Source organism: Hippocampus zosterae, chromosome 21 (genome assembly GCF_025434085.1).
Source record: "Hippocampus zosterae strain Florida chromosome 21, ASM2543408v3, whole genome shotgun sequence".
NCBI classification, from domain to species: Eukaryota; Metazoa; Chordata; class Actinopteri; order Syngnathiformes; family Syngnathidae; genus Hippocampus; species Hippocampus zosterae.
The window spans coordinates 7041567-7062024 of NC_067471.1; the positions used below are offsets into that span (position 1 = coordinate 7041567).

Below are 20458 nucleotides of genomic sequence, written 5' to 3' on the forward strand. Positions count from 1 at the left end.
GATATATGAGCAGAATTGTACTCAAGATCATTCTTTTTTTTTTCTTTCTCCTCAATAAACGACCTTCAGCAAATGAACAATTTGCTCCCCGAGGTGTGACCAAGCGTCATGGCGATGTGTTTGGTCGTGAGAGGGAGGGGAGGGCTGAGGATGGAGAGCGAGCGAGAGAGAGAGTGCTTACAAGTCCATGCAGTCGGACCTACGCTGACACACGAGAGAGAGAGAGCCTCTCCTGCAGCGCACACACACACACACACACACACGCATTGCTGAGGTGGTCGGGAATTCCGCAGCTCATTCCAAACATCGGCAGGTAAGCCACTTCGCATTGTGTTTGGCATTCATCTCGACTGCTCAAGAATGCGCGGGCATGTCAGCAAGACGGCAAAAGGTGCAGAAATCCGAGGATTAGCATCGGGGCTACGGGGAGCACCTGGAGAGTGTTCGCGGAGGTCGCATTTAGCCATCAGTTGCCCCCCCCCCCTCCCTCGAGGTGGTGCAGCGATGGACAGCTTTGAAGGAAATCAACAGGTTTTTTGAGGGGGGGGTCAAGTGGTATATAGCGTGAGCATCTGTTGGGAGGCGACAGATTAGAACACTTAGGGAATTTAATCTTCTTTCAATGCCCTTTTAAGTCACCGGGAGCGGCGCACCACAACATGACAAGGCATTGACACGGCACCGCCGGGGGCTATTTCGGGACGAGACCGCCGGCCGCTGGTCAACGGCAGCGTAGACCGGCTGCGTCCGTTTGTAAACTGATAAATGTAACTCGTTGTTCATTTTGTTGACAAACGATGCTGTTTCCGAAGAGACAAGTAGATCGTTTCACACAACCCATCTAGGCGTCTTTTGCCGAGCTAGCTGTCCTGTGCGCAAGGCTGGTAGGGGTGGATGTTGACCCAGGAATTTGCCAGACTTTGACACAGCATCAGAAGCGTACGACCCGCCAAGAGTGTCAAGTCACGATGTGGGACGCCGGGGGCTGAAGTTGAACCGGGACTTTGCCCGCTTCCGACGTCGTTTCAAGCACATACGTAAAGAGCCAGAGTAATGATGTTCAACCCCGAAAACTCGATTTTCACACTGCACATCCGTGATCTTAAGAAAGGCGACCTGGGATTTAGGTGGGCAGCTGGTCAAGTCCCAGGTCGACTTAAACCCTCTTGTGTCACATTGCTATCTTTTGCTACCCCCTCCCTCCATTATTATTATCAGCAAAGTGGTGCTTCTTTGTGAAAGACTGCTGTAGGGTTCATTAAGATAGTGGAGACGTTAGAAAGCCCGGGCGGGGGGGGGGGGGGGGGGGGGGAGTGTTTGCACACTTAACGAGAAGCGACTCCAGCGGCAAACGCAAAGACAATCAGGCAGACCGCGGGCGCAGTTGACTGAGAATGCGACAACGGCGTGTCAAGGATGTCTCGCTCAAACCCTCCGTAGTGCTTCGGCTGCGCTCGCTCGAGCAGCATTCGAGCAGAAGGGAAGGCGACACACTTGGGAAATAACTTGGAGCAACATCAGCTATTAAAAAATCCGCAACTGCCGCGAGTTTCCTATTACCACACACACGCGCGTACACACAACGGGATGCAGAGTGGAAGTGATACCGACGCCTAAAAGGTGAAATAAATTAATCATAGACCGCCTCGAGCATGTGAATAATGGAGGATGAGAAGACAGTTTACCGAAAAAAAAAAAAACCAAGACATCTTTCCTGCTATCGCCTCCAATATAAAATCCTAAAGTGTGCTTGAGTGGGCGCATCCGAGAAGCGTGTGGGAGCACAATGGCAAGATGCCCCCCCCCCCGCCCCCTCCCCCAGACGTTCATCTGTACGATCTTTGCATGCATAAAAGTCATCCAAAGCGTGTAGGTGGACTTCGCGCGTGCTAGAACCCGCACGGAAAAACATCTCGGGTTGGCTTGAATCTTGCACGGATGAGATTCGAAAAGCAGGGTGTGTGTGGGAAGCATGAGTTTAACACCCCCCTCCCCAACCCCCCGCCGCCTACCTCCACAGTCATGCTGTGGTCCGGATTAAAGACTTGGAGCTCTTCTTAATGGGGAATTAATTTTGTTACGGTTTGAGAATATTGGCATTTCTCTCTCACGCGGGCCACATATACACAAGAGATTTAGAGCCAGCGGGGTGGGAGCAAGAGAAAGGGTTAGTTGGGGGGTGGGTTGTTGTTCCTGCAGGGGGGGGGGGCGAATTCCTTTGGTCCCCTCATCTTTTCACTGAGGCAACAGTCCAGTGACTTTGAACCAGCATAGAAAAAAAGGAGGTCCCTTACTTAGCCAGTTCTTGAGCTATGGACAACCCCCCCCCCACCCCACCCGCGAGATTTTGAGAAAAGTCTGAGAAGTCGTGAAAATAATGACCTCAAGGAAACCACTAATTGACACACTGAAGTGGGTTTTTGCAGGGGCGGAAGCTTTTGGGCCTGTAAAGTCCATCAGCCCCAAAGGGGGCCTGGCAAATAGATTGATGCGGTTTTCTAAAAACGTTCCCCTCACACATGAACCGTTATTGTTCCTGTTTTCTAGGTCCTTCCTCAACATGTAACCGATTCACCAAGGAGCACCGACAGCATGCTTCGCCTCCACCGGACCTTGGCCCTGTGCTTCTGGTGTCTCCTCCTGGTTCGCAAGCAGACCTCCGCTGACGAAGAGGGGCTGTGGGGACCAACGCCTTCCAGGGAAAAGCCACCGCAAAAGAAATACGGTTCTTACTGGCGGACGCCAAGCCTGCCAAAGCTCCCGTCCCTTCCACCGCTGCCGTTTCGTTTACCTTTTAATCCTACCGGAGGTCAAAGCGAGACCACGGAGTTGTCAGACCCGACCGATCGATCCGCATCTGGAGACGGGATCGCAACTGAAGCCTCGGCACTTCCAACCGGTTCCGCTCAGTTCCTAAGCGGCGCGAGCGAGATCAGGACGGAAAGTCTTTCTGCGGCAACATGGCATCCTCCACACGGAAGCGGTGACAATGGCGCTCTTGTTGCAACCTCTGCAACACATATCGGGAATACTCCGAGTCCCACCAGCTCGGGCATGCCGAAACAAAATGGGACACGTCGACGCCCACCGCCGGCCACAACGCTAGCGCTAACAGCGCAGGATGACGGCGAGTTTTTACATTCGATGTCGACGACAACGGCAGCAGAAATCGCAGTTCATCCTGACAAGACGTCAACAATCCCTGAAACGGGAACCACCTTCCAACCGACTCCCCCCGACACCGCAGCAGAGAAAACACAAAGTGTCAGCACTCCGAGCACCAGTTTGCGAGTGACCACCACCATCACCCCCACCAGTGGAAAAGCCACTGCCCCAAAAGCGGAAGGTAAACAAAGTTAAACAAATCAATGGTCTCAACTGCATTGTCGAGAGGCTACAAGTTCATCTTTCGTGGCTCACGCAGTGGATACGCTTTCCAATGCCAAAACCGGGTACATTTTTCTTTTTTAGATAAACTGCATTCATAAAGGAAATAGTGAAAATGGTTTGCTTTTAACTCATTCAATACCAGCCAATTCTGGACCATGTCTGAAATGACGTATATAAACGTCTTTGGGAGTGAATGAGTTAAAAAGCAAAGTGACATTGAGGGAACAGTCAATGTCTCTCTCGTTCTCTCCAAGCCCATCCCCCACCTGTTCCAGACGATATCTGCATGCTTAATAATCAGGATATGACCCACCTCCAGGTACAGACACATCCATCATGTCGGGTTAGAGATTAGTCTGGAAGCTAATCAGTCGATTAGTCTAAACCCGTGCGGGGGGGGAAGCTGGGCTCCCTGAACGTTAAAATAAAAGTGCCTGGTGGTGCATTTTTCCAGCATCGACCAAAAGGTAGAGCAGGTTAAAAATGGGACCCTGTTAAGACCCTGTGATTGACAGGCGATCTGTCCACAAAGTAAGGTTAGATATCAGATGTGTATCTGTTGTTTACACTTCCTGGTACATTGCTCCAAGGGTATATCGCCACAGCAATGTCAAACCTTCGTGTCAATACTCATTGTACAATGTGTCGGTGGGGAGAGGATCCCGCCCCCCCCCCCCCCCGTTACGCTAGCGTATCAGTATTCCGAGCGCACACTCAGCTCCAGTGGGACCCTACACGCTCGCCAGCCGCTGTTCACCAAAGCTGAACATGCTCCCACACTTCCCGTCCGGCCTCTGCGCCTTTTGTCGGCTTTGTACAAATCCCGACAACCGCTAAAGCCGCCCTGGCCGCTTTGAAAGCTGAAGCAGGGAAAATTGACAGAACGGTGCTTTAAATGACGCGGGATGCTAATCGGACAAGCGTTGCAGTCGCGTCGTTAAGTCATTCACTCCCAAGGACGTTTTTAAACGTCTTTTCAGACTTGGTCCGGTAATTGGCTGGTACTGAATGAGTTAAAACAAACAGCATAGCCGGGACGTGCCCAATGCCATCTCTGAGCCACTAAAACAACAAAAGGATGCTAATAATGAAGAATTGTTTCTCGATGATCAAAAACGGTGAAACCAAGGCACACGGGCGCGGAAATATCAATGCGACTGGGCGGTGCAGATCCGCACCACGCAAGTGCCATGGATGACTGGCTGCATAAAAGTGGAGGCCAGGCTGACCCATTTGACAGAACTGGGTTAAGATACAGAGTCCTTCCACTTCCAAGTGCAGCGTAGTGTAGCCAACTATTATTTTGTGCGAGTGGGTCATTTCATCCGGAAGCCACCCGGAGCTTAAAACGGCTCGTTTCTTCACAGCTAAAGCGGATCAGGAAGGCGCAGCCTCGGATGGTTCTACGACGGACGTTTCATCGCCGCCGCCACCGACGTCTCTGCCAGGAGAAACGGGTGAGCTAAGAGTTATGCTCCCTCCCCATCCCTTAAACTGCATGAGTCCAATCTGGTACTTGGAGGGAGGTCCGGTCGGATGATTAAGGTGCACGTTGAAAATTACGTTTCATCGAATAGCAAGATAACAATTGAGGAAGCAATTAAAAGTGCCGCTGCCAATATCGTCTTGCTATTTCCCCCCCCCCCCTCACGGGATGCGACATGTACAACTCACGATGTAAATTGAGCTCTGGTGAAATGTGTTGTCCCACTTCGCGGGAACAGCTGTAACCCACTTCTTCTTCTGCTCGCTCCAGAATAGCAAAAGCAACTTCTTCTCCAGAAATAGATGTTAAATGTGCCACTTGTTTTAGCAGAAACCGATCTGGTTGACAAGTTCAATGTGTGAAGGTGACTTTTGTCCAGACTAAACCTTTTGTGGGACACAAGAAGTACGGATGGCCTACTTGTCCCAAGAGGCATCAGCAGGTGAATTTGGGATTCACACCCCAAAAAGGGATATGGCAATCCGTCTTTTTTTTTTAGACCACGCACTGCAAATGTGACCGACATTCTCCCACAGGAATGTGTCACGTGACCTAGCGACGCACAGACCTTAAATTCTGCCATTTATCATTGCGCTGTGGTCCACCAATCTCGGTCCAGACCATCAGCACTGACGTGAGTGCAAAAGACAGTCACGTTTTCCATCCATCCCGATCGCCCTGGAAAGCAAATACGCAGACCGACACTTTTCTGAGCCGCACCTCTTTTATGGAGGTTTGTTTTTCCCCTCTGGTGGCGCTTCCCCCTATATGATGATGTCATCACTGCACTACTGACAACCAAAACATGTTTTTAATCGGGCAAAAACTGTTGAAAGACGCACCCGAGCTCCGACAACAGACTAATCAAGTGCGACTGTGCTGCACCTCATTTTTCCCAGCTAGGGTTGTCGTATTTCCTCCATCTTGACTGAAATAATACAAAGTCTTTAATGGCAACAAGCTGACTGCTTGTGAAAAAGCTCCGTCGTTGGAGGACAGTAAAAGCAGATTTCTTTGCGCCTGGGGGCAGGCAAGCACAGTTTAAGCATGATGGGCAGAAGACTTGTCCCAGTTAAAACAAAATGCCGGGCCCAACTAAGGGAGTGTGTTCCCATTTGAAGGCGGCAGCCCATGGGAACATACACAAAGGGACCAGAAAATAACCGATAAAAAGGTGCAAAGCGTCATGAGATCTGTCATCGGAAATAATAAGTGGGCCTAGTTATGCTCCAGTCTTTTAGGTCTATTTTAATGTACATATTTCCTACGAAACAAAAACGAAACAAGGCCACAGTGAGCTTGCCTGCATTGCCGGGTTATTATTCTCGAGGTCTGGGGTCCATTAAGAGAGCCTGGTTGTCGATTGTTTGCGATAAGCCCGCGGCAAAATGACGGATGAGCCCGTATACGCATAGCGGCATCGAATCTCTTCCTCTTTCTACCTCGTCATCAGACTACCAGTTCTCAAACTATTTTGTGGTCGTTTGATTTGTTTTAGTGACTCCGGCTGACAGTTCACTAAACCTTCAAACCCGAACGTCAGACCTGACGAGCGGCACCGACACGTTGCTTCCGAACTGCAATAAAGAGCCAACCGGGGCCTGCGACTTGTCATCGGACATGAAGCCGCAGCAAAACATCACAAGCACAAACCGGTCCAGCGGACCTTCGGCGTTCTCATCTCCACTCATGTTGGTTCCTTTATACACGGACTGGAACAGCGCCATGGCCGCCTGGGGCCTGGCCTGGGAGGCGCACGTGTATGGCGCCGGTTGCGTCTTTGCGATGCTAACGCTAGCCTGCGCACTCAACCTCCTCTGCTTGCCTCTGCGCTGTCCATCCGGCTGTGGTTATTTTGCTCTGGTGAGCCTGTTCCTGCTGGCCGCCGGGGCTAGCAGATCTTTCTCGCTCCTGTACGACGCATACGGCCACCGGGAACGCTTGCCCTCCGCCGAGGCCTCGTTGATGCTCTACGAGGCACCGTTCCCTTGCCTGACGGCGGCGTTCGGCTTGGTTTTCCTTCTGCTTTCCATGCGCTCGAGGATGCAGCTCTCCTACTCGGCCTTCCAAAGACCCTGTTTCTTGGCTTGTTTGGTCACCTTGCACTTCGCCGCCGCCTTCGGACCGGGTACCCTGCTCAACTTCTACCAGCGGAAACCTCCGCTGTGCCTGTTCCTGTCGCTCATCTCCCGCGGAGCATTTGTAGCCCTTGCCACCTTCCTGTCCGCCGCTTATTTTGTGTTCTACGTCTACGTGCGAGCAGACTCCAAGCACATCTACCATCTGAACAACACTTCGCCCACACCGGCCGAGCGATTTAACCGCTGCCCCTTCGCTGAGAGCCGCGACTGGGACCGCGCGGCTGTAACGGTTTGCCTTTCCGCGCTGTTTTGTTTAGCCTGCGCCGGGCTGCAGCTGTACGCCATGCTCAATGCCGCGGGTGTCGCCGGGGGAGAGGAAGTCTTCCGCCCGTGGTGCTGGTGGGCTTTTCAATTCAGCTGCAGACTGTGCGAACTGGGCGTTTGCCTCACCTTGGTGCTGGTGGTGGCACAGCCGGTCTACTGCTCCAACCAGCTACCGTCCGCCGGAAGCTGTTGGACTGAACTGCTGGCATCGAAGGCACCCATCCTACCGGGGAACTGCCAGTGGAGTTTAGGGCAGCGTGAGAAACTCGCTATTGTGGACAGGGCGGGCCTCGGTGAAACGGAGAACCTTCCGCTCTACACCCTCATGGACGATAGGCTGTCTAGCAGTCTAAACGGGCTGGACTTCCTGTACCACAGCAACCGGGCTCTGGCCTATCGAGATCTTGAAGTAGATTTAGACATGAAGGACTCACAGAAACTTGGAAACGGAGGCTGTGGGCAGCCGTCGGGCGGATCTTCGTTTGCAAGCGACTCCACGACGGATCTGAGGCCGCCGTCGCCCATCGACCTACGTCGCAGTATCGACGAGGCGCTCTTCAGCGAGGCCCTTTTCCCCATGAGTCTCTTCAACACAACCACACCTACAGAGAGCAGGGACTTAATAATAAACAACCACTGCGCACTTCCCAGCCTCTGCGACCCCCGCACGGATGATCCCGGCCTTTACCGGACCTCCTCTTGTGCAGACATTACTTTGAAAGCACGTGAGATCATAGTCGGGGGTCCACCATCTCCATCCCTGTCCTCTTCCAGCTGCTCGTCTCCCGAGCGGTGGAGGGGGAGCTCCTCGTCCAGCTCTCAGTATCGAGCGTCCATCGGGGACTCATCGGTAGCCATCTGCCCGAGTCCGGAAGCACGAGCTCAGCAGCCGAGCGACCCGCAGAGGCGGTATCAAACGCTAGGCGCCAACTCGCAAGAGAGCCTGGACCTGGATATGTCGTCAGAAGCCGACCGATCTGTCCAGGAGGAGTTTATGAGCGTTTGCAGACAAATCGATGCGGTCAGCATCTGCAGCGAAACCATCGATTTGTAATGGACAAAGACTTGATGAGAGGATTTCATGAGAAGGTGATTTTAAGGGTTAATATTGACAGAAGTTTTACAAGCGCATGGTAAACTAGCACTGCCAAAATAAAACATTCGGGCGGAGCCTTCTTAAATGGACATCGGTGAACGTCTACGCGGGTTTAAAGTGCCAAAAACAACGGGTAGCTTTTAAGTTTTACACAAAAAAAAATCTGCCTAGCAAGTAAATATACCTGTTTGTAAAGAATAGCCAAAATAACATATCTAATCCGATGATAGATACTGTAGAGCAGGTCATGTTTTTGCGCTTATAAAATACTACTGAAGTTCAACTCCGCTGGAGCACAACCTGCTGAGGATACAAATGAGCGAGTGGCGTCCCCTGCTGGCCAGTCCCTGAAGATTTTCAACATGAACGGATACCCTGAGCTTAACTAATTTCTACACACATATGAAATGCACACAGTTTAATAAAGTGTATTTGTAAACAAATGACGCTTTGCGGCTTGGTTTTCCCCAAAAAGACAGCAGACGACAATAGCTTCATTTCTTTATTCGTTTCACCAAATTGAATGGGAAAGCAGCTTGCCCTCAGCAGTGCTTTTAAAAGGTAAACAGGTGGCCGCCCCCCCCCACGACCCATCAAAAAAATAATTAAAATACTCAAAAACCTAGTCTTCTATTCAGTATATAAAAAAAGAAGAACCACAACAACGTCTATAATATGGGCATCTCGAAGCGTATCTCATCATGTATATATTTTTTGCACTTTTATTTTAAGATTACAAGACTTTGCTCGTCAAGCCAACCCAGTGCTGGGCGAAGTAAACTGTGAGGCCTTAGCGTATAAGGCCACATCGAATACTTGACGTAATACAAGACAGCCATTAGAAGCGCGGCGAGTCGTTTGGTAATAGGGTTCCCTGTGCACCTGTCAAGGCATTTCTCTGGTAACAACAACAAAAAAAGTCTTAGAAAAACGTGCCAACAAGCAGAACAAAAAAACGTAACAGGCTGGTGGGTTGTTTTCACTCGATTTGGTTTTTGACGTTCCAAAGGAGCACGTATAAATACACTTGGCAGTACGGTTACCGTTACAACAAAGCGGAATAAAAATACAACCGCGTTGGGCTTGTGGAAAAAGAACATGCATATCAAAAACCCTTCATTGCTCCGTCCCAAAGCCCAAAAGAGACTGTACAGCTTTTCTTTTACATAAACTCACATGTGGAAACATACCTGATTATACTCAGGTTTGTTTAGGTTTTTTTTTTTGGTCCCGCCGTGTGATATTTGGGCTCATGAATGAGTGGGGGCGGCGCCCGAGGGTGCAAAGTAAACAAGAGAACTCACCCCTGTTGAAATAAACACGACCGCAAACATAGTAGCACAATGCGAGAGTCAGACGTGTCGTGGTGGAACATCTGGAAACCCTGATTTGTCTCGTGCGCCAAAGCACCCCCTCCCGCTATTCCCGCACTTGATGTTGGTGGTAAAGTCGGATGTGGAGAGGAGCTACAGGTGGACATGGCGGTGGAAGGGGTGGGAGGTCTATCGTCATTTAAAATCGTTTGGTCACTTGGTTTTGTTTTTTTTTTTTTTTTTAATAAGGTGGTATGGTGGCCCATCCGCAGCTCAGTAAAGACGCTTCTCGTAACTGTCGAGGTGAGACGCAAGGAAACACAATTAGTGCCCGACGTGCCATAATCAACTCCGCTAGCCATTTTGTTTCAATGGTGAGCAGCTGCATTAAAATTCACTCAAGCGCATGCAAGACCATTTTGTCAAAGCTCTCGGGAGTTGCTATTAGCGAGCATGCTGAAAAGGTGAATAGTCTTCCGCTACTTTTGCTAGCAGCCCCGCTTGAAGCCATGCTGCGAAGCCCGACATCACATTTTGAGTACAAGTTCATTTTTTATTTCACCCTGGAAGTATCACGTGACCACTTTGGTTATTATTTGAAAAAAAATGTCTTAATTTATCCGTAAGAGTGACAATGAGTGGCAATGTTTCAATACTAATGGCGTTAGAAGCACATATGTGTGTACCACCATTCACCAATAGTTGTCAGACATACGGTTGTGCTCATCAATTTACAAACCACGAGGGTATGCAAACTTATAAGCACAACTGTATTTTGATATTGAATTATTGCCCAACCCTAGAATCTCATTTCCCACAGTCATAATAATAATTTCCGGACTGTTCATGGCCACATACTGGTCATGAGCCTCACACCATTATTCTCAACTATGCTTGGGTGATTTGGTGCTGTCCCTTTCGGTGTCCAGAAATTATTTTTAAAAAATAAATATTTGTTCACTCAAAATATGAATGATTTCAGTCTGCGAGATTTTACCATCAGGTGCTCAGCTTTATGGTTTCAATGCTTTGAAGCATCAAGCGTACTCGGAGCGTATAAAAAAATGCTACTTACGAGTGAAGTCCATGAACGCCTCCTTCCACTTGTGCCGACATGGTTCTCTTCTCAAACTTGAGCTCGCCAGAGTACATCATGGAGCTAGACAGCACATCAAATAGGCGTTTACATGCTGCTTCCGGAGTCTAAAGTGGAGGAAGAATTTGACCCTTTCCTCACCGGAGCACGGAGAGACTCTTGGCCCCGATGTCTTGGCAGCCATGTTGGATACCGGCTATGAGGTACGGTACAAACTTGTGGATGGAACCCTTGTCCTGCACCGAGCCAGACACGCCCTGGGCCACCTTCACTGCATCGCCCTCACTGTTATGTCAGTTAAAGAAGCAAAAAAAAAAAAACCACCCATAACTTCTCCACCTTACAATTGGACTGTAACGTAATGTAACGTCAATGCAATACAAGGTGGCTTGAGCGCACCTGAAGTAACGTTTTTGGCTGCTGGTGCTCTTCTCCATGGCATCGAGGGAACCCATGCCACGGTACTTTTTGAGCCGCACGCCGTCCGAGAAGAAATATTCGCCGGGAGCCTCGGTGGTCGCTGCCAGCAGGGAGCCCATCATGACTGCGGCAGAAAAAAAAAATTCAGGTTGAAAACCTGCGTGCTACGCTAGGTCTCTGACTTGATTGCTTCAATTTTGTCCACCATTATGAGGTGGTACAAGAATAATTCTTTTTTTTTTTGCAGCGGGGACATTCTTACCGGTGGATGCTCCCAGTGAGAGCGCCTTGACCACATGTCCCACCGTCTGGATGCCGCCGTCAGCGATGACGGGCACGCCAAAGCGCCGGGCGTATTCTGCCACCTTGTACACAGAGGTCCCTTGAGGCCGCCCGCACGCCATAACTGCAAACGCCGACGACGCAGTGAATCGCAAGACGAGACGCCAATGATTGCGCGGGGCGTCGCCGTGGCAACCCAGGACAGGAAGATAACCGGGCATGACCAAGAGGAGTCTCTGGGCTGCGGTTACCACGGGCAACCGTGAGACGGGACATAGAGAACAAAAAGCTGTATGAATACCTTCCTGTGTTATGCAGATGGAGCCGCAGCCCATGCCCACCCGCAGCGCGTCCACGCCCGCATCGATCAGATTCTTGGCTTGCGCCGCTGTCACCACTGGGAAGGAAATAAGATAAGATATCCTTTATTCGTCCCACACTGGGGAAATTTACAGCCTCCAGCAGCAAGAATGTATTTAGAAAGAAGAAAGAAGAAAGAGAAAAAAAACAACAAACATATTTCAATTAAATGCAATATGAACACAAAATGGATAAATCGCAGTACTATTTAAAATTTTCCTTCACATTTAATTATTATTATTATTATTATTATGATTGTTATTTTTTATTCAATGCGTCGATTAAAGCGAGAGGTGGGAAATGAAAGGCCACAAGAGTTTTTTTTTTTTAACAAGGCGAAAAATTGGCCAGAATGTTAAACAAGCCGATAAGACGAATAATAATCACAATATTTGACAAAATTTTGTGTATTTTTAGAAATTGGTTTTGACTGTGATTTAATAACCAATTAAATCTACCTACTGGCACTTAAGAAACGGATTTTATTTTTTCAGGCTGCGTGGACATACCGTTTCCTCCCACCACTTGCAATTCTGGATATTTCTGCTTGATGTAGTTGATCATGTTGATCTGAAACACTGAGTTGCCCTGTGATGAGTCCTGAAGAGGGGGAAAATGTTTTTATTTGTATTTAAAGTGTAACCGGGTCTCCCCCCCACCCCCTTAAAAAAAAGCACGGCAAAAAGACCCACCAACACCACCACGTCCACGCCCGCCTGCACCAGAAGGTCCAGCCGGTACTTGTCGTCATCGCGGGTGCCGATGGCGGCGCCGCACAGCAGCTGCTTGCGCGAGTCTTTGGAGGCCAGGGGGTAGTCGCGGTTCTTCTTCAGATCCGTCCTGGCGATGATGGCCACCAGCTCGTCGTTGTCATTCACGATGGGCAGCTTGCCTGTTTTTGCATCAAGAACGTCAAACCGATGACAACAAACTGACCCAGATGAGTATTGTTTACCTTTTTTGCTGCGCTGCAGAATGTCGTTTGCTTCTTTCAGCGTGACGCCGGCCGGAGCGACCACCAGCTCATCCCTCTTTGTCATTGCCTTAAACGGGCACAAGTAGAAGACTTTTATAGTCTAGATTTTCATATTCTAGATGAATCCATGGATAAGATGCATGGGTTCCCAAGCTCGCACCTCCGCCAAGGGCTTGGTGTGGTCCTTCTCTGAGAGGAAGTCGATATCCCTGGAGGTGACGATGCCCACCAGCTTTCCGCCCATTTTGCCAGTTTCGGTGACGGGGATACCCGAGAAGCCGTGGCGCATTTTAGCCTCGAGCACATCGCCGACCGTCTGGTGCGGGCTCATCACCACCGGGTCCGTGATGAAACCTTGCTCGAATCTCTGAAATTGAAACGGCACATATGGAAGTACAAATTTTAGAGTAAACTTTAAAAAAAAGATGATCACTGGATTGACGATGACAAGATAACGCTGGCATACCTTGACCTTGCGGACCTCATTAGCTTGGAATTCCGGTGTGCAGTTATGGTGGATGAAGCCAATGCCTCCCATTAGCTACGAAACCAATCATTTTCTTTCAAATTGAATCATCGTGATATTAAAGCATCCACATGATCAACAACTTACCGCCATCGCAATAGCCATTGCCGACTCTGTAACGGTGTCCATGGGGGAGGAGATGAGGGGGGCCTTCAATGTGATCTTCTTGGTCAGCGCTGATGTTAAATCCTAACAGGTGAAAAAAAATATCTTTCTCATTTTATGTGCACACTGGCCTCCCGCAAGGGAAGGTATCTGTGCGAAAATAACAACAACATTCCACATGGGAAAGGGTTGAATGTATCCTTTTCGGATATAAAGCAGGAAACGGGCAAGTTTTCTCACTGCGAAGGTGAGGAGGAGGAGGGGGGTGGAAAAGCCACCCCGGACTTCCATTTATAGAGCAATCACTCAGCTGTGAGATTCCAGCTGGGAGATGGGAATATGTGAACGTCCGCGCACACTTGCACACCGTACACACACACATGGTCGGTGACATCTTGGTACAGATTGAGGTGTGGGAGGGTGAGGGGGGGGGGGGGGGGGTCTGCTGAAAGCCAGATGTATACTTGTTTTTCTTGTCAGCCGCGAATGACAAGAACCGCGACTTTGAGGCCACAATGGATCAATGACAGAAAGGTGAGGTATATAAGATTCAGAGCAAGGTATTAAAAGATCAAGATGTCGTATTTGTAAAATGGAAGCAAAGAATGTCTGTCGGCCAATCAAAATGCAGCACTGTCCTGCCATTGTATGGCAATCTTTATTTTCGTATATGTCTTTACATAAATGTTACATATTTTAATTGTTTGTTTTTAATTTTTTTTTAAAGTATTTATTCCATACGTAGATTTCCATTCCGACAGAATATGTTGACGCTATGAAGAATCGAAATTGTCGTGTCACTGAAAATATTAACATTGACCAGGACGGTTTGCTTCGAGCAGAACTCTTAGCACTGCACATGGTGGAGGGTACAGAGATTACAGTTATCCATTAACTAAAACCTGCAAAATGACCCAAAAAAAAAAAAGCAGTGGAAGGGAGGATTTGCTCATAACCTTCCAGAGATTATCTCCCCCCATGGCCAAACGGCTGGGAGAGGTGGGTGACATGAGCAACGAAGCAGACTAGGGGAGAGCAGGGTGAAGGGAGAGGCGTCAAATGTGCAAAAATAATAAACAAAGCTATTTCTGTTTGGCAGTCAGGTCTGAGGTTTGGCATCGTCGAAATGAGTCTGGACGGGGGAATGAGGCGGAACAGACATGACGACGTTACTCACCACTTCATCTGAGGTGAAGTCAATGAAGCCGGGCAGAATCAGGAAGTCACTGAAAGACAACAAAAAAGGAGAACGTTAGCACAAAAAGTCCAAACAATGTCTCTTCCTAGTTGAAAGGCAGTTTACAATGTGACGTTGACATGAACATTATTTTTCAGCTATTTGGGGTGCAGCGAGGCCCTCAAAACAAGATGGCCGGGCTGGAGTGTTTGTGCCCCCACGCCCACAAACATCCGCGTGGAGACCAGCAGGAATTCCAGAAAAGCATCTGTTAGCAATTAGCCGCCGCAAAGTCGAGCTTTGACACAGCAAAAAAACAAAAATTAAATATAAAAAAAATTTAATTACCGGTACCAGTCTGTAAATGAAGACTACACGGGGAACGTGCCGTGCAGTCTTTGATTTTTGCCATGCAGGCCAACAGTGCATATTAAACAAGAGGGCGGAGCGATGCGGAAGGGATAGCCAAAGGAAAAAAAAAACAATCAAGCAAAAAGTAAAAAAAATAAATCAATAAGAGGTGTTTACAAGAGTCCTTAAAAATTGCATCCTACAGTAGTAACGTGTCCAATTTTCTTTGGTTACATGTCAGCCACTAGCCAATTCTACCCTCAAGCCTGCAAAACATTTTTTGCCCATTTTAGGAATTCGCAATGCAATGTAACCTGTGCGGACCAACAGCGAGCTCATAAAAACCCTCAAAATTCACAGTATGGTATGGAATCAAGAAGCCGCTCGTTAGTCATATCTATAAATACCTAATGAACAAATATTGGAATTTATGGCACGACACGTGATTTTCAGTCCACAGGGCATTGAGTGTGCTTTCTCCTGGAGGCAATTTCTGGACTCAAACCTCCATTTTGAGGTAAAATAACAGCACGCCGGCCGGCTCGTCTTTCCAAAAAACTTTTGAGTGGGACGACTGGAATTTCACGCCCCATGGCCTTTGTCACATAATTTTTGAAAGCACTCGGCCTCCTGTTCTCTCCTGCTCTTCACATGATTTCCATCGGGGCTGTCATGTGAGCGACCTCGGAGGACGCCGTGATGCGTGCGATTAAGTCGCAAATGGGAAGCGCGTCCTTACAAAAAAAAAAAATCTGCCGATCAATCAAGCGCAGAGATGTTCAGTTCAAACAGCAGTTTTGGGGTACAGTTGTAATCGTTTGCTTTGTTATGTCATGAAAAAGTGAAAGTAAATTATTTGTCATATTGGACGTGATGGAATTTTATTAATGAAGGCAGGCCGTGCATAGGCATAGAGCACATGCACGGTGAGAGAAAGCACAGTGGAACCTCCAAAATGTCATTTCAAATGTTATGATGGTAGTTACATGCAAGTCCATGAATTGTTACTTTTTTGGGGGGGGATGGGGGGCTCCTGTTTTCTTCAGTGGCTGTCAAGAGAATGAGCTCTTTGTCCAGTTTTGTTACTGGGCCAAAAGAATACAAATTGCAATGTGGCTTTACGCTGACAGCGACATGTGACTTAAACTAGCAACCACTTGCTAGAATGAACGCGTACAGAATTCATATTTAAGTCTATGTTCACACCACAGCTCAAAAAAAATTTTTTTTTGCCTGCCTGCAACTCGTATCAGATTTTTTTTTACATGCAGTGTGAACAGTTACTTTTTTTTTCTTCCCAAAATCTGACCCGGGCCTCTTTCGTAGGTGGATATGTATACGAATCATCTCCATTGTGAGACTAATAAAGGTTTTCTTATCTTATCTTATCTTATATCTCCTCCCGCCCCTCTACTATGGAGATAAGAGATGATAAAATGAGCCATATGATGCCGTTTTGTTTATCTTTTGTGACCGTCACTCGATGTCGCGCTTTGCGCGCATGTTTGTTACATCACGGACGGGTTGCCTTCACATGAAAGGTTTTCTTAGAATATGCTCAATTTGTTCCGACTTTAGAGGTTCCATTAAAAGGCCATTGTTCATCCCACACCGACTGGTTCCTGATAAAATGTGCGCGCTCATATTCTTCTCGCCTTTTTTTTCCCCCCTTGAGCAGGACAACCATGATCATTCCGAGTTTCAAACGGACTTGTTCTACTCACTTGTAAGTCAACCCATCTCCTTTAGAGCATAGCTCTTCAGCCGTTTGACCGTCCGAGTGTTGGTCATATCTGCTGGTTCAGAATGTGTCGGCCATTACAAAGCTCTAAGTGAACGAGTGCCTTTCAAAGCGAGATTTGGGGGCAGGCGCGTTGATGTCTTACTTGTATGTGAGGCCGTCACCGATGGAGAAGAGCTGTTGCGCCGAGAGTCCATCCTCCGGGACGTAGCCAGTGCCGCCGCTGATTAAGTAATCTGCCATGCTGGAAGAGGAAAAAAAAAGAAATTTATTCAGTAAAAATGTTACCAGGTATAATGCTCATTAATTTTCCGTTATGGTTTTCCCTCTACTGCTTCCCTCCGGCTCCTTTCTCCCGGCTACATCGATGTCACTGCTCATGTCAAACCAATCAATGATCTGAAATGTTCGCATTTTCTGTGACAATTATCAAAATAGTCATTGTTTTATTATGAGCACTCATTTATCACCTGCGGTACTGACATTGCACCAGTTCCCTCAGCTTTTCATTGGCTTGACATCTATTTCGTATTTAAATTCCTGCCTGAGCTAGTCAAGACGCAACATTCACAATAGAACAAATCCTCCCGCTGTACCCCTTTGAGATGTTGTTGGGCAGCCGCAGAAGCATCTTGAGGCAGGCAGTCTGTTTATAACAAGCAAGTCGAAAAATGCCTCTTGATAACCAAGCACCCACTGTCTCTTGATGATGTCATACATAGAATAAACGCGTTTTGAGCAGAGGATAAAAGAACGGAAAAATGTCAACATTGCAGGAAACGTGACATGGGAAAAAAACATACATTAGATGACATGAGCAAATAAGTATGTCACTGTATGTTTAGGTGTTTTTTAAAAACGCCTAGCTTGACTACATTAAAAACATTAGCTCCGAAACGTGCTCTTTAAAAGGCTACATGACATGAGATGACGTTTAAATATTAGCTCCCAATATCGAGGCCGAATTGAAACACCGGTCTGTTTGGTTCACATGCGATAATATTTCGCTTTCATTTTGAGCAAAACTGCTTCACGGACGAGGGCGTGGACGGTATTTTAGTGTAGGTTCGAAGCGAGTTCGGTGTTCTGATGCGCAAAGGTGACGTGGAGGGTGATGCTTCGGTCACATTTAGTTCAACACTTGCTGAAGAGGACGTAAGTCAACAGCAGAAAAAAAACCAGGTATGACATTTAAGTGCAAAAACATGGCCAAACCTCTATGCACTTTTTAAGGGATCGCAAGGATTAAATGATAATCATCATACATAGAATAAATAGCAATGGAAATAAAAAGCGTGCTCTAACAATGGCAACACTACATTCAAATATTATACATGCACTGACGATCATTTGTACGATTTGAATCTTTGTTTTAATCGTCACGTTTGGTACTAAAAGTGCCCACAGAGCAACTTTTTCCCCCCGTCAGTGCACGCATCGACGGGGATACATGTGGAGACTGAGTTAGCGATTAGCATTAGCAACATGCCACTGTTCCCGAATGTGCGCATGTCCACCGTCTTGCGTCAACTCGCCCGTGTTTTTCTTTTTTTTAACTTTTTGTGTGCGGGCTAAGGGTTCTCGTTTAACGGGGTGCCGTTGCCGAATCGGTTCTGAGTTAACCCAAAATCCTAGTGAAATGTGGAGCGGTGTAGTGAGGATGCTAAGTGGCATGCTAACGTCGGCGTGAGTTTACCTCGAAGAAATGAGAGCAGATACACGTCACCCGTGGCTCCAGAAAGTGAGAAAGGGGAAGAAAAGTACCGCAAAACTGTAGACTGTTTGCCACTACTCTGTGCCGCGGTGCGGGGTTGGATAATCTGTCCCAGTCGCCGCCTTGTTGCATCCCCTTTCCGCGCGGAGGCGTGTTCAATTCCCCGCGTGTGCGGTTGAGCTCCCTACGATGCGTCACGTCAGACGGATCCACCTTCGCATGCGTACAAGTGAATGCATTTTTTTTTAAGGGCTGCCATTGGGAAGGACTGGATGGTCATTTGACATAAAATCCAGACCACCACTTTGACAAGTAGTAAATAAAAATGTAAAAAAATAATAATAAAATGGAGGGGGGAAAACAAGCCCCCTAGAATCTAAACAAAAATGTCCTATAGACTGAAATGATGATCTCGTCTTAATTTACTCACAAATAGATTTACTTTGAGTGAAATCTGGGCCTGTTTTGTGGTACATACAAGGTTGAATTGTACAGATGAAACAAGGTGTAGAAATTGTAGTGAATACATCATTATTTTCAGACCGATAATGGGAAATTGGCATACCTGATGAGCCGGAGCCCATTTTTTCAATGCATATTGGCATCTTCACAAACTGCAGCGCACAGGTAAAACACTTTTTTAGTGTGTGGTTACATTTTTATGTGGTGTACTAGATAAAGGTTGACTAGTGTAGATACAGCGAGGGCAGAAATTGGCCATCACTCAGAATGCCGCAAGACAAGAAACGCATGCTGGTTTTGTCTACAGTCTTGGCCCAAACAAACCCGAAAGTTGAGTAATCAACTCTACCAGCGTTCAAATGGTTAACATTGTGCATGAATCTCATTGTGAAATTAAGTCAAGTTCCTCATGCACACAATCATCGTGTTGCATGGGACCAATGGACGAGGTCACACGAAAGTGAATGTGGAAACATCTCCCCACGTGCGCCGAGAAGAAAGTTAAACAAAGACTGCCACTCTGTTGCCATAAAAAGTGAGGGTTAGGTGACCGGGAGGGATTTGATTTGAATTGCTGAAAGTGGGTCATTGGCCATACGGCTCAGTAGTTCCTTTTCCAAGCCTGCTTGGGATTGCCCCGCGGTGATCCAGGAGAGCCCTATATTTAAAAGCTTGCGCTAAATCTTGTTTTTGTTAGCATCAGGGGGGGGGCTAAGCGAGGGGAGCTATTACCGGAGTGGCCGCGGAACTGCTCAAACTCGGATCGGAACGTCCTACCTCTCCGGGCCCAGTCCCGCCTGGATCCGGGTGGCGCTGTAACGCTGTGCCGCAGTCTCGTGCCGGACATAGTGCTCCCCTCGGGTTTGCGCGTCTCCCGACATCCTCCTCCGCTCTACCTGTTGGCCCTCGTAGATGTCCATCTCCGCTTCGACTTAAGACGTTTGGCTCCTTCGCAAACTGTAGACTACATTGAGAATTCCACGTGTGACAACCTTGAAAGTTGTTGACCAAATATGCTTATCTGGCAGCAGCAGTAGATGTTCCCAAGCATGGAGGACTCACAGGATGCACCTGCCTTGAAAGGAGACAACAGGCGTGTCAGCGGGGGGCGTCGCCAAGGAGATTCTCCCAGAGAGCGGGTGTCACCGTGGTAATGTTAAGCCAGCGCCACGTCACCGGCCAGAGTTGGGAGTTGGCGTAACGGGGAAGCGGGACAAAGCAAAGCCAGGCCCTGGAGCGAAGAGAGCGGGACAGCAAAGTCTGAGGCCATGTAATCCAGACAAAGAGGATTTCACTGTGAAGATGAGCATTTTGTTTTTTTAGACATGGCGATGCCTATATGCGGTCACATGACCCCCTCCCCAGCTGACTTCACTTTCAAACGTCAAACAACCGACGTGCACCATACACATGGTGTGTTATTCTCACTTTATCACGCACTTTACTACGACTACCCGCAGGTGACGGTGACAGTTAAGATGGAAAATCCTCTTAAAGCCCTTCACCACATGCTAACGTATCAAACCTGCCTGGTCATCTAACATGAAAGGCAGGACAT

General features: G+C 48.0%; 3 protein-coding genes across 13 annotated transcripts in view; 2 read left to right on the forward strand and 1 right to left on the reverse strand.

The window, feature by feature from the left end:
• The window catches only part of fam3c (FAM3 metabolism regulating signaling molecule C), an 82452-nt gene that overhangs the window by 50801 nt on the left and 11193 nt on the right, over window positions 1-20458 (forward strand). Inside the window, exon 1 of one of the 2 annotated variants that reach the window (XM_052055558.1) lies at window positions 7388-7396. The exons of the other annotated variant lie outside the window; for it this stretch is intronic. The gene's annotated coding sequence lies outside the window, so the exon portion shown is untranslated. Of the gene's footprint in view, window positions 1-7387; window positions 7397-20458 lie in introns of those variants that run through there. 2 annotated transcript variants of the gene reach the window in all.
• Window positions 180-8820, forward strand: prrt4b (proline rich transmembrane protein 4b). Of its 2 annotated transcripts, none has more exons than XM_052055536.1 (4): window positions 180-313; window positions 2548-3355; window positions 4758-4847; window positions 6375-8820. In XM_052055536.1, exons 2-4 carry the CDS (start codon window positions 2593-2595, stop codon window positions 8333-8335), a joined length of 2814 nt encoding a protein of 937 aa, XP_051911496.1. In that variant the 5' UTR covers window positions 180-313; window positions 2548-2592; the 3' UTR covers window positions 8336-8820. The 2 variants fall into 2 exon arrangements, with proteins under 2 accessions (XP_051911496.1, XP_051911497.1); XM_052055537.1 differs by having other exon boundaries at window positions 2548-3346.
• Window positions 8289-20149, reverse strand: impdh1b (IMP (inosine 5'-monophosphate) dehydrogenase 1b). 9 transcript variants are annotated; one of them, XM_052055547.1, is made up of 16 exons: window positions 19678-20142; window positions 16870-16968; window positions 16708-16779; window positions 14633-14681; window positions 13438-13539; window positions 13291-13365; window positions 12985-13191; window positions 12804-12891; window positions 12541-12740; window positions 12358-12448; window positions 11790-11885; window positions 11469-11612; window positions 11186-11330; window positions 10928-11071; window positions 10766-10849; window positions 9912-9985 (listed from the first exon to the last, which is right to left on the reverse strand). In XM_052055547.1, exons 1-16 carry the CDS (start codon window positions 19818-19820, stop codon window positions 9964-9966), a joined length of 1761 nt encoding a protein of 586 aa, XP_051911507.1. In that variant the 5' UTR covers window positions 19821-20142; the 3' UTR covers window positions 9912-9963. The 9 variants fall into 9 exon arrangements, with proteins under 9 accessions (XP_051911506.1, XP_051911507.1, XP_051911508.1 ...); XM_052055548.1 differs by having other exon boundaries at window positions 16708-16776; window positions 19678-20141; XM_052055553.1 differs by lacking the exon at window positions 19678-20142 and adding an exon at window positions 18421-18625 and having other exon boundaries at window positions 16708-16776.

What these genes read in the sequence shown, in the direction of transcription:
- prrt4b (XM_052055536.1), top strand. Translation starts at nt 2,593, where the DNA reads ATGCTTCGCCTCCACCGGACCTTGGCCCTGTGCTTCTGGTGTCTCCTC. An exon ending in AAAAGCGGAAGGTAAACAAA is followed by an intron (nt 3,356 to 4,757) that starts GTTAAACAAATC and finishes GTTTCTTCACAG; the next exon opens with CTAAAGCGGATCAGGAAGGC. An exon ending in GTCTCTGCCAGGAGAAACGG is followed by an intron (nt 4,848 to 6,374) that starts GTGAGCTAAGAG and finishes GATTTGTTTTAG; the next exon opens with TGACTCCGGCTGACAGTTCA.
- impdh1b (XM_052055545.1), bottom strand. Translation starts at nt 19,820, where the DNA reads ATGGACATCTACGAGGGCCAACAGGTAGAGCGGAGGAGGATGTCGGGA. An exon ending in GGTGACGGCCTCACATACAA is followed by an intron (nt 14,682 to 16,869) that starts GTAAGACATCAA and finishes GTTGTCTTTCAG; the next exon opens with TGACTTCCTGATTCTGCCCG. An exon ending in TCTGCAGCGCAGCAAAAAAG is followed by an intron (nt 12,741 to 12,803) that starts GTAAACAATACT and finishes ATGCAAAAACAG; the next exon opens with GCAAGCTGCCCATCGTGAAT.